This window comes from Dermacentor albipictus, chromosome 1 (assembly GCF_038994185.2).
Source record: "Dermacentor albipictus isolate Rhodes 1998 colony chromosome 1, USDA_Dalb.pri_finalv2, whole genome shotgun sequence".
NCBI classification, from domain to species: domain Eukaryota; kingdom Metazoa; phylum Arthropoda; class Arachnida; order Ixodida; family Ixodidae; genus Dermacentor; species Dermacentor albipictus.
Window position 1 is genome coordinate 43953189 of NC_091821.1, and position 13006 is coordinate 43966194.

At 44.0% G+C, this 13006-nt stretch overlaps 1 protein-coding gene across 1 annotated transcript in view; it reads left to right on the plus strand.

Moving 5' to 3' along the window:
- Positions 1-13006, plus strand: part of LOC135906406 (FAD-dependent oxidoreductase domain-containing protein 1-like) — a 73623-nt gene that overhangs the window by 11515 nt on the left and 49102 nt on the right. Inside the window, exon 4 of the mRNA XM_065437793.2 lies at positions 2045-2139. Coding sequence (XP_065293865.1) covers positions 2045-2139 — 95 coding nt within the window. The remainder of the gene's footprint in view (positions 1-2044; positions 2140-13006) is intronic.

Sequence of the window (13006 nt, forward strand, 5' to 3'; positions counted from 1 at the left end):
CTATTTACTAGGTACATTTTCAGTCTGGAATGTTGTGGCGTTCCCTGTAGTCTTTAAAGGGCCTCTCACCAGGCCACGTAGAAAATTTTGTTTTGTAGGGGTTCCACTCTGCGTGCGGCTAGGGCTGAAGGCGAGCTCCGGATCTAGCCCCACGCAGTCGCTTCGTGGTACTCCCAACCCGTAGCGCAAAAATCGCGGCTACGCCGGGTTCGAACGAATAAGGCAACCAGCGGTGTCAACGGTAATAACGTTTATTGCTATTCGCAATAGCGAACACTCGCAGAGGGACGTCCTCTCAGTAATAGTAGTAAATAGGCTGGCCTCGTTGCCCGGGATAGTCAGGCAACGTGGTCACTCACGGGTTGCGGCAGGTACTCCAGTCCAGCAGGTTAGGGGTCCAGCCTCAGAGAGAGAGGGTCTCTCCCGATCGCGCTGTTTCATACCTTTTTACCTGGGCGAGAGAAATGCCCTCCTCGTCCGTCAGCTACCCGCCCGCGAGTCGGGGAGGAAGGGCGCGCGTCGCGAGAACGAGGGAGAATCGGGAGAGGGCATGGTGCGCCTCTCCCCTGTCTATGCCGGCTCTCGACGCAACGGTGCAGGGGAAGATGGGCGCGTGTGCTCCCCACAGTTTATACACTAACTTGTTACATGCCCTCTTGGGAGCATCCTACTGCAAGAATTTTTAAAATGGCTCATTAATAGCCGAGATAGAAGAAATATTTCAGTGCCATGATCAGGAGCCGAGTGTCACTACTAACAAGGGCACTCCTCCACTTGCCTTATCTAGCCTCCGCAAGCAAAATTCCTTCCCTGCATTCTCCCATGCCAGAGCTGGAGGAATGCGTGACACATACATCACAGGCCCTGCCTTCTTAATCCCCCCCACCCCTTCCCCCGCTTTTTTGCTGCACAATGCATTTCCCCTGACTGTCGCGTGCGCGAGCTGTTGCATTTGATTCGTTTCATGCAGTGCACGGTTTTGCGCTCTGTGCACAAGACTACCTGACTAGCGGTATAAGTCAATGCTACACGAACACTGAGGCAGACACAAGCAGATTACAAAGCATGATTTTGCACTGGAACACCGTAGAAAATGACAATAGTTTCGCTCTCAGCGCACGCAACGACTGCACAGCGTGGGAACAAGCAGATGAAACGGTAGTACATCTCCCTTGCTCCAACCCCCTGTGGTTGCTTAGTGGCTATGGTGTTGGGCTGCTAAGCACAAGGTCGCGGGATCAAATCCCGGCCATGGCGACCGCATTTCGATGGGGGCAAAATGCGAAAACACCTGTGTACTTAGATTTAGGTGCACATTAAAGAACCCCAGGTGGTTGAAATTTCCAGAGTCCCCCACTAAGGCGTGCCTCATAATCGGAAAGTGGTTTTAGCACGTAAAACCCCATAATTTAATTTTTTTTTCCCTTGCGCCAGTGCGAAGTAAAACAAAAACACACAGACATTTGGTTTGTTTGTTTTATTATTTCTCTAAACCCTAATTCATCTATTGAAGCAACAGATTACACAAATAACAGATGTTACCTTGAATAATTCTCAAAGTGTGGCGGGTCACTATGAGCGACGGCAAGGCATATACGTGCAAGTAGGCGCACTTGCTGACGTACGTCATCCCCCCTTCTTGGAGCATGGCGCACGCGAGGAGAAAAGCAAATGAGGTTTAGGTGGAAATTTCAGCTCTTTCCACAGTGCAGAGTGAGTAATTCTTAATGGACACAATCACAAGCACGCATTTTATGCAGCTCAATATGGCCAGACCTGATGAGGGGCCCTTTAATGCAAAAATTGTTAAAAGCTTTGTTAGAATAAAATAACTTGATGCAAATAGTTTTTCCATGGATACCTCTGTTGTGCTGCGTCGTCTTTAACACTCAGTGAATAGTATAGCTCAGGCTAATAAATTGTTACTTTATACAAGAGTGCATTACATTATTGCGTTTCTTTTGCTAGGTTAGCTGCAAGTTTTAGGTCTCTGCACCATTTTGTGCGATTGTTTCACATCCCTTTATTTCTCTTGTGTTCCAAGGGAACTGGGGGCCAAGATTGAATTGCTCAAGCCTGATGTACTTGGGCAGCAGTTTCCATGGATAAATACTGAAGGTATCGCACTTGCATCGCATGGTATGTAATCATTATATAGAAAACCATCTCTGTTATCATGTTTGGCAGGCTGTCTGTAGTACTCCATGAAATCAACATGGAATGGCTGGAAAGAGACCCTGTAGCCTTTTTGCGTTGGGGAATCTTCTGTACTCGAGCTGTTTCTGTTTCTGTATCATAGGTAATCAGTTGTGCAGAAGCCCATAAGGCAGAGGAAAGTTCGTGAAAGGAAAATTTGTCATCCAATGTCAGTAGAACGAATCTGCAAAGAACACCCATGCAGGCTTCTCGGGAACACAAGCTTCACAGTTGAAAAAAAAAAACTGTTTGAATCCGGGGATGTTTTTTCTCTCCTGTATACATTGCATAATGGCCATGTGTCAATACTGCATGGTGTATGAAGCAAGCAGGAGAATAACTTCACCCCATAATAAGCAAATTGGCATTTACAAGGTCTTGTCAGAAATTGCATGACTCCATTTACTGTTGGATCCCGTCTTTCCTTACTACTGGCAGTCTGCTTAATTGCACTGTTTTTATGTTATGTCGTTCTATTTTAAGACATTGTTCAAACATATACCATGATACATAAAATTTTAGCCGGATTGATGTTTTTTTGCACATTGAAATACACATCATTTTCACAGGACCACAATGCCAGTTTGAAATAAACGAGTTTGAATTAACAGGATTCTGCTGTAATAATAAAAAACTGTAGATTTGTGCACGAGAATTAGTATTAGTGATTCTCATGCTATGCAGGAAAGCCCTGGCTTCAAAAATGTGAAAACAGGAATGTCCCTATTGTGCAGAGAGCATTTATTTAACTGTCTGCAGCAAGTACTTGGTTCCTTTCTGAATTCTTTGGGCTCTTGAAGCACTAGTTGTCATGTTGGGGAACATCCACTAATCTCCTCATGCTCGATTATTGTTCTTGATCAGCTCCCCCTCTCTAACTAGCTAATTGTGCACTTAGAACTGACGTTAGAGCCTTCGCTTGCTTTGCATGGGCAGTGTTTCTAGTAATGTGTAAGGGGGTATGCACAGATTGTGTTCTAATATTAAGAGACAAAACTGCTACTCAAGCATCTGCAGAAGGTCAGTGGAATTTACTGCATGCTCTTGTACAGGTGAAAACTCCACACAATGGGAAGGATTTTGCATAATGCACTATACATATGCTGTTGAAACGCTTATGGATAAATGCAACCCACTGAGGGAAAAAATGAAGTTCCAATATTAGTCAAACATAATAAACTGCTCAGCATGTGTCGACATTGAAAGTGTTCTTAAAGTAGCATAATTGTCCGTGCAGAAAATCAGACAGCCCAACTGAAGCGCCTGTGTCTTCATGAACTGCTGCCTTCATCTAAAGATTATGTGCTGTGATTTGACCAACGCGCACATTTTGTGTTCTTTGATTTGGGAAGTGCTACAAGTAGTGGGAGCCGAAGTTTTATTTTTAAAGACTCCCCAATGTTACCTTTCAGGGAAACCATTTTAACACTTCATGCAGAACACACACAGACACAATCCCCTATGAAGAACACATCTGGCATAACCTAGTGCAAATCAGCAGACACCTTTGCCTTGGTTTTTTTTTTTTTTTTTTAACATTGCATTGCTCACATTTGTTCATAGCAAGAATAAGCATATTCTCAAGCGCTCACATAGCTTCCAAGGAAACAGTACGTTGAAGGTGCAGGAAGGACACTCACATATTTTACAATTTTATCTTCCTTGATAATGCCATTGGTACCTGGCCATTGAGAGTGCCACGGCTTTGGCTTTCATTTTGGTCATTCCAAGGTGATGCTCATGGTGACTGAGGACAACACGTTGCAAATCTTTTGGTACGACCAACCTTTTCATTCAAACAATGCAACCCTGGTCAATGGAAAGTTTCAATCTGTGAGCCAAGAATGCCTGAAATTGTTCCGCTGTGCTCTGAGGCCGGCCATTCCATGCCATGTCTCTAACATTTCTCAAAAGAGGATTTATACTTGTTGTATGCTGGATGTTCTTGGCACTGTGTGGCAAATTCAAACAGTCACAAAATAAAGAAGGCTTATAGGGGGCTGGTGGTCTCAGGGTGTCTTCCAACCTGGAAAACCGGGAATTGTCAGCGATTTTGCATAGCCTGGAAATACTCAGGCAAAACCCATGGAATCGGTGCTTATATCAGGGAAAATTAGCTATAATCTTATTGAAAGGGAACGAAAATCGCTAGAGTAACAGAGAGGAATCATAACGATTCGACTTTGACGCCGCGTCGTCGGCTGGAGGAGTTGCCAGTGTACAGTCAACGACCGATTTTCCGAACGTCCGGTTTTTGGTACATGCCCGATAATTTGGACGGCTTCGCGGCACTACCACGTACCCTATAGATTGTATAAGAACGCTAGGTCGAGCTGCTTCGACGTTCGCCATTAAGCTTCTTGCTGTTCGGTGCCGTATTTTTCATTCAAAGAATTCGCCGCTGTCAGCAATGGCACCGACTCCGCTTTTGTAATCCTCGCGATTGACTTCTAAACCCGGAAAGCACGGCGCGTTGCATAATGCCGGTTCCCGAAAGTCAGCTTCGCCTCAACACAGAAATGTTAGACAGTGAAGCATACGCCAAGTATTGCGGTGAAGCTTAACAAGTGTGGGAAGGGGTAATGGTCACGGAACACAGTGTGTATTCGTTAATTATACACGCGTGCTTCCGCCGTCTCCTGTCACAGTACGAGCACAGATATGCCTCGTAAGTGTATTGGCAGGTCTTTAGAGCTGTTTCGGACGTGCCTGAGCTGATTTTAGCCCTTACGGGCAGTAAAAGACATGCATTCGTTTTTTCAGACCGCCCGATTTTTCGGGCGTTTTCGCGACCACTAGGGAGTCCGAAAAATCGGACGTTGACTGTACAACTGATCAAGAGAATGTTTCAAATGGTCCATGGGGCGAACGCGCGACGGAGGAGCACAAGAACAGAAAGGACCAATCTATTGAGGAATGAATGGCAAAGGAAGTGTGCCGCCGCTTCTTCTCAAGAAACAAAGTGTTGGCTGACGCCGAGATGCAGGTGTCCCTCATCCAAACCAAAATAAACTCATTAAAGCAGTGAAACGCAAGACTGAGATGATGTGCGCAGGCTGAGAGAATGTCATACCGGTGTCGCATGGCCACTCTCGATCGCAATCGAAATTTTTGACCGTGATTGGCTCCCTTCTGCAGGTTGAGCAAAGAAGCCAATTGCGATGGAGTAATTTGATCTGGATAGGGCATAATTGCGATCAAAAGTGTGCATATGACACTCATATTAGGACAGTTGAGGTTGACTTTGCAGTTGCTGAGAGAAGATCTAACTTGCAACAAAGTTCGAGCCTCAAACCAATGAGCTTGCTATCAGTTGATAGAAATAGCTCATATTTGAAAATATTTGATTCTGTATGCACTCTTTTTATTCGTATTTGAGAATGTTTGACTTGATTTGCAATGGGCTTAACCATTTCTTTTTTTCAAAAATATTTTATTTGCTTTGCGTTTTGCCATGCCTCCCTTCTGTTTTCTTTTTGAATAAAATAAACACTACTCCTCACTTTTCAAACTGGATTAAGTCATTTTTTTATTTTTTATAACATGCTTGCAACATGGTGTTAGTCTGTCTTGACATAAAACAGAGTTCTATGCCACTTAGGGAATTTTGCAAAGGCACTTCGGGAAAACCTGGAAAACTCAGGGAATTGGGAAATAATGTCAGCTTGACAGACACCCTATGGTCTATAGAAACCTTAAACAGCCTTCTGAACAAATATTTATCAAATTTCTTTACTTCGAACACAATTCTCAGAGCCTCCTTGATTTTCTATGTGCCAATAGTTTCTCAGATGCAGAAAGTAATCTAAAAACAGTTGGGTCGTTCTTCGCTGTTGCACATGACAACACTGCCTTTGGGCCATATTTCAGAGCATCACACATAAGCTGTATCTTTTCTTTAGAATTGTACAGCTGCAAGATACATTCAACTGTCACCATACTTTTGCACCTTTCAAGAGTGTTGTTGCAATGATATGCTCAGTACCATGCTGATTCTATGGAATAGTTCATGCAGTGGTTCTAATAGTGTCACTAGTTTAGGAAACAATTTCACATAGAAATTGAGCAAGCACAGAAAGACTTTCAACTAGGTCACATTGACCTTCTTGAGTGAGTTCTATATTTCTAACATATTGTTCTTTGTAGGATGCAAACCTTGGCTATCAATTCTCTATCCTATATGGGCGTGACCTTTTTCTAACAGTTGGCATTTGTTGGCACTCATTTTGATGCCATGTTTTCTCAAGCACATGAGTGTGTCCACTCCACTCTGTGTCAATACTGCTTGCAAGTATTGCCTGCCCTGATGTCATTGTCCATATAGCAAGCCGTGCCAGGCATTAGCTGAAGAATGTGGTTCATCATGCTTGCATGCTACACTGTATGGCAATCACTGGAACTTGTATAAGTCTAGATGGGTGCTGTCCATGAGCAATTCCTCAGCTTACACATCCAGTTTGAGCTGCAAATGCGAATATAATTTTGCTATTGTACACTATTGTATACAAAAAGAAAAACTTTACATAGTTTGTGTCTGTGTCTGTCCTAGTGGTCCCCGTCTTCCTTTTATACGTCATACTCTAGTCATCATTCTGCTTCTTTAGCATTTAGATTGCTTCTATAGTCACCTTGCTTGGCAGTTTCGGTAGCAGTGGGCTTGGAGTGTGATGCATGATTTCTCACCAAGGAACAAATACTTGTCTCAGAACTTCAATGTACTTGAATGCAGCATTAATGACTTGACCAGGAGGAATAAACTTTTTACACACAGTTCCTTCATGGTTAAAGGAGAAGAAAAGTCAGCAATGATTTAATGTTGCTTTTTATTTGCCTTCTCTGGTTGATGTGAACCAGGACTTCTTTACTCTCTGGATTGCCGTATGGTTTCTGGGTTGTAAATCTAAATTAACCTATTTTTCATTGCCCATAATGACAATCAAAAGAAAGATGGGATCACTAGGAGGAGTTTGTTTCAGATCTGAGTAAATGTCAGTTGCTCTTATTGATTAGCACAAACTTTGATACAACAAGCATCACCTTAAAAACTTTAAATCTTGTGACAGCCTGCATGACTAATTTCCACTAGCTTGCTGACTTCATTAGTGGTATGATAGTCCTTGTACGTAATTTGACACTCGCATTCAATCATTTCTGGCATTGAACTGCTCATTGGTTAACCAGACTTCTTGTCATAATCAGTTGAATTTTCATGTTCCTCACACAAAAAAAAAACAACACTCAAAAGCGTATTCTTCCTCAAAAGCCATGTTTACCCTTTTGTAATATTCTGCAGCAGCTAAAAACTTCTATCATAATTTGCTGCAAGCACATTGTTCACTGGAATCCACCATGAAGATATTTGCTGAGAGCACTTTGTTCCTTTTTGTAACACCACCACACATGACATGCTCAAAACCCTCCCCAACCCATTATACAATTCCCCTCGCAGCTGGTGCAGGAACATTGACCCGTGATTCGGTGATCAAACATATTCATTTGCATTTAAACGAGCAGCAATGATGACATGCTGTAGCTGAAAGTGAAATTGAGGAGAAACATTATTGTTCTACTAACTTCTAGTAGCCTCTACATGTTAACTGGCTGATCCAAAGCTAACCAGAAGGGGAAAAATTCAACACCTTGAAAAGTATAGACAGCAGCATGGTTTGGTTTTAACAAATGGGCCCAGGAAGACCTGGTTTCTTTTTGAGATGCAGAACGTTATTGCCAGAATGGCTGCTTTTGCCATCCACAAGTGGCACTTCAGTTGTCAGTAGTTTGTGATGATGATGATCACTAATGGTATCCCTGTTAAATGGGGTGACAATTGGGCACCTAGCGTGCGTGAGCTAATTATGTTTTACTGTATATATAGTTATTGCCAGAATGGCTGCTTTTGCCATCCACAAGTGGCACTTCAGTTGTCAGTAGTTTGTGATGATGATGATCACTAATGGTATCCCTGTTGAATGGGGTGACAATTAGGCACCTAGCGTGCGTGAGCTAATTATGTTTTACTGTATATCTATTGCAATCTAGCATTTTGCCTCACTATACTACGTATGCCTTGTAAAGTTACTTCGAGCTGTATGCGACAACCCTGTCCTCATCTCTCCAGTGCTTTTTTTTTTTTTTTTCACCATGGCTCCAAATGTCTTGCTAATTTCCACTGCTGGCCAGTTAACACTCCCATCAGTTTGAATCAAACCCCACTACCTCTGGAAGGTGGACATTGTATACATTCACATTCTATTACAATGGGCTGAGTCATCTCCTTGTCCTCACCCAGCCAGCTTGTGCTTAAAAAAAATAAGGCACTGCCCTTTGTGTTGTCATACAGATTTTCATTCCTAATATTTACTTTGTAAGGAAAGTTCATTACAATTTATTTAAATATAGATACTGCAGTCGTAAGAAGGAATTTCAGCGGGTTGGGATAATATAATCAGAAGTGCAAAGAATTGGCATGAAAAAAATAAAAAGTATAAATAGTTTTATAACAAAACCAGAGTCAAACAAGGAAGCAAAAAAAATATCTTGTTTGTCGTCCTTGTGAAGGCTCTATGGTCTCTTTTGTTTCCATTTTTCCCATCCAATTAATCGTCTTTGCTTCTCTCAATTTATTTTGAATGACTTCAGGATGTCTACCCATACCTCTGGTTACCCTGTACATACTTGGTTGTGAGCTTTCTTTACCTTTTCCTCCATTTTGTGTCTACGTTTTTGAGGTACAGGTATTTGTGCACTCTAGCTGCCCCTTTCTTATCCTCCTTATTCCTGTGTCTCATCAAAAGAAATTTGGTATGTGCTTCCCTGACTTCAGAGGTGGCCCAACCCATGTCTCCCTGTACTGCTTCATTTGTTTTACTGTGGGCACCTAATGCCAATTGGCCCACTGCCCTTTGATTAACTTGAAAAGCCAACAAGGTCTGTGATTTAAGCACAAGTGTGTCATTTTGCAACTTTTTGTTGCAAAATGCCAGTGCTAACAGTTCGCTGGTTAGCACTGGCACCCTTATTCGTTTCCATAGGTTAGGTTGAAACCTCTTTACGCAGTGAGTAAAAAGACATCGTCCTCTAGGCATGGGCACCCCCAATTTTTATGACCTGCATTGTCATTTTATAGATAGCTGGCATTACTTAACTGGTCTGTACAGGCTTCTCTAAATTCCTTTACCTTTGTAGACTAGATTTAAATTGCTTTCATGCTACTGTTGGAATTTGCACTGTTTTAATCAGAGTGCCAAACTGAAAAAGATACCGTTCATTTTCAGCTCTGATTTCGTTCCGGTTCAGAGAAATAAAGATTTATAATGGTTGACAAACTGGTTCGGCACAGTCAATTTTATCCTGCCCCATGGTGATATGCTTCATTGTACTATCGACTTGACTGCATAAATATGTTTCAAGAGGAGGCAGAAATTAATGAATGACACGGAGGAATTTTTGTGTACACATTAAAGACAGAAGTAATTAGGGAAAATTCCTGCATCACTGTAAGGTCTGCATTACTTTGCTGTTGTCAAAATAACGAGCTCTTGTTAGAGTCAGTTAATTTTCATTTTGTTTCTGGATTTTACTACAAGACTGGTGGTGAGTGAACAGTGGCATGTGGTGCATGGTGTCAAAGACAGTGCAAATTCAGACTGTATTACGTAAATTACAACTTCAAACTTCTAGTCTGTGGCAAGGAAAGAAGCGAGCATTTGATATTTTGCTCAGTTTGCATCTTTTTTAGAAGCAGGTAAGGACATTGATGCTTCTGAACAATGAATAAGGACGGTTTTTGCTGAACCATACATCAATTTCTCTTGCACATCTGCACATTGTGCGTAGTCTTGTGCTGGACAAAGGTGGACAATGAAGCCTGAAGATTGGGTCGGCAAAATAAATCTAACTCACTCAGACTCGCTCACATACTATATATTTTGATTAGGGCTCACTTGGACTCATACTCGGCAAAGTTCTACTCAGCCAGGCTCACTTAGACTCAGCCTCCCCAAAATTTCACTCAGCCATGCTCACCAGTCAAACTCACTCACCAGAATCAGACTGAAGCAGGTCTGCTTGGCCTACGGGCTCTCGCAAACTTGGTCTTGTGAATAGAACACATCACTGACTAAAAGAGCTTTATACGATACTAATATATCACACATGCATAGCAATTACAAATGCTTAACATTTAGAAAAAAGTATGCACAATATGGTGGTGGTGTAGCAGCAGGCAGGGTTAGCCTGGCATGCTTAGCCAGCAATTGTTTTGCCTGAGCATCTCATGTTTCCCCGCAGGGGCGTCTGCGTCAGCAGGCGTTTGGTGTGTTGCGACACCACGTACCCGAGCACACGAGGGTTGGACTCTCCCGCGTCTAACCGTGCGCGGCTTAGCCGTGTCTAGGGAATCTGGGGAAAAGGGGATCCTGGAGGTTGAGCCAATGCCGGGTGTTTGGACCTTTACGGCCCCTCGGCGGCGGCAACACTCCCCTTTGGCCTCGGCTTCACGTAGACGGCACCCCCGGACTGACCCGCCCGGGGGAAATCGGTACTTGCCTTTTCCTGTCTCTCTCCCCCTCCTGCCTTCGTCTTTCTCTCACTTTTCATCTTTCCTGTCTTCTCCTGGCTTCCCTTTACATCCAATTTTTCCAGGCAGCAAGGGTTAACCTTGTGTGAATAACCAACCTAGGTTATTTCATATTTGGTTATAGTGGTAATGTACAGCTGGCGTTTGCAGGCTGTGTTGTGCAGGTCCTGCAGCGTCTCCTTGTAGGACTCCACGGTGGGTGGCTGGCGTTACTGCCGAAATTACACTCTTTTATGGCTACTTCCTTCCCCCCACTACCTGATCGCTCCCTGGAAAGGGTGCGCACCGATGATGTCTTTGAGTTTTTTGCCCACCAAAAAGAAACTTTCCCTCATTTCCACGTAGTCCACTCTGAACAACCAGACAAACCCGGGCGAATTATCTCACCATTCCTCGTGTCTAAGTCTCTCACCCAAGTTTTTGGTACAGGTTATAAAGCATCCAGGATGGCAAGCGGTGATATCCTCTTGGAGCTCCGCAACCAGAAACAATATGAAAAGCTACCCAATCTAGTATCATTTGGGGACACCCAAGTAACAGAAACTCCACATTCTACTATGAATACCACCCATGGCATAGTCTCCGATGATGATCTCTTGCAGCTGACTGAAGCTGAGCTCCTGGAGGGCTTCAGTGAGCAGAACGTCATCAACGTCAAACAAATCTAGATGAGGCATGACAATAAGGAAATACAGACCAAACACCTAATACTTACTTTTGGCACAAGTGTTCTGCCCGAGTCCATCGGGGCCGGGTATATCAAGCTTCGTGTTCGGCCATGCAACTCTAATCCCCTGCGATGCTTCAAATGCCAGCGTTTCGGTCGCAGCTCACACACAGCCAAGGCCGCCAAACTTGCGCGAAATGCAGTGCTCATGAGCACACCTCTGAATCTTGTGAAAACTCTCTCCACTGTGTAAACTGTGATGGGGAGCACGCTGCATGTTCGTGGTCGTGCCCATCGTGGAGGAAAGAAAAGGAAATTGTTACAGTTCAAGTAAAAGAAAACATAAGTTTCAAGGAAGCACGCAGGCGGGTATCCTTCTTGCCCAAGAAAAGAACACCTTTGCCGATGTGACGCGTCAGGGGGCAGCGACACAACGGCTTCCGGCAGCTGTCCGACCCACAAGCAGTGAGTCGGCAGTTACGCCATCTGCCCCCGCAGCGGTTGCAGCTAGCGCTGCTCCGTCAACCCAGCAGAAGGGGTCATCTACCTCTGGGCAGGTGGCCTCAAAGGCCTTCACTCTTAAAACGGTTGCACCCTTTGGGGTGTATATTTGTCCCACAACAATAATCGTCATCTGCCTAGCTTGCGTTTCCTTTCCTGAAAACTCGGGGCTCGCTACTTTCCTGTCGAGAATGCTGCGTCACACTGATAAGGCGCATGCCGTTCGTGACTGGAAAGTACCGTGCTCGCAGCGTTCAAGAAAGGAAACGCGGGCAGCACGGATGACGATTATTGTTGTGGGACAAGATACGCCCCAAAGGGTGTAAATTTTTCTAAGAGTGTTGTCCAACGTGCCGAGGCCTTCACGTCAAACAAAGCGCTCGGAAGAGCGCGTGTCCAGCGCCTCGCAAGAGGCGATGGACACAACCACTAGCATGACAGCGCAACCAGCGCCTAAGGAGCGGCGAGGCTCTCACGCTCATTCCAAAAAAGACAAAACTCTCGTCACGGCGCCTGCAAAGGGCCCGTGAGCAAACCCTCGTCTCTTAAACACACAGCACCCAACACATATAGCATAATGGATACACAAATACTACAATGGAATGTTAAGGAATTCTCCATAACCTCGACGACATTAGAGAACTCCTACATAAAGACAATCCCAAGTTTCTGTGTGTTCAAGAGACACATCTGAAACCTGCGAACACAAATTTTCTCCATCACTACACAATCTATCCTAAAGACAGCAATGAGGCGAATACCTCATCTGGCGGTGTAGCAATAGTTGTGGACAAGTCCGTAGCTTGTCACCATATCGCCCTTTAGAAGCCCCTTGAGGCAGTGTCGATTCTGGCAATTCTTTTTAATAAATTGATCCCTGTATGCTGCATATACATACCCCCTAATTATCATCTCGGAAAAAGTGATTATTATAACCTAATTGATCAGCTTCCGGACCCATACATACTCGTAGGCGATTTTAATGCCCACAACACTATGTGGGGAGACTCGCGATGTGACACGAGAGGTCATTTCATTGAAAATTTTCGTGTGAACTCCGGTGC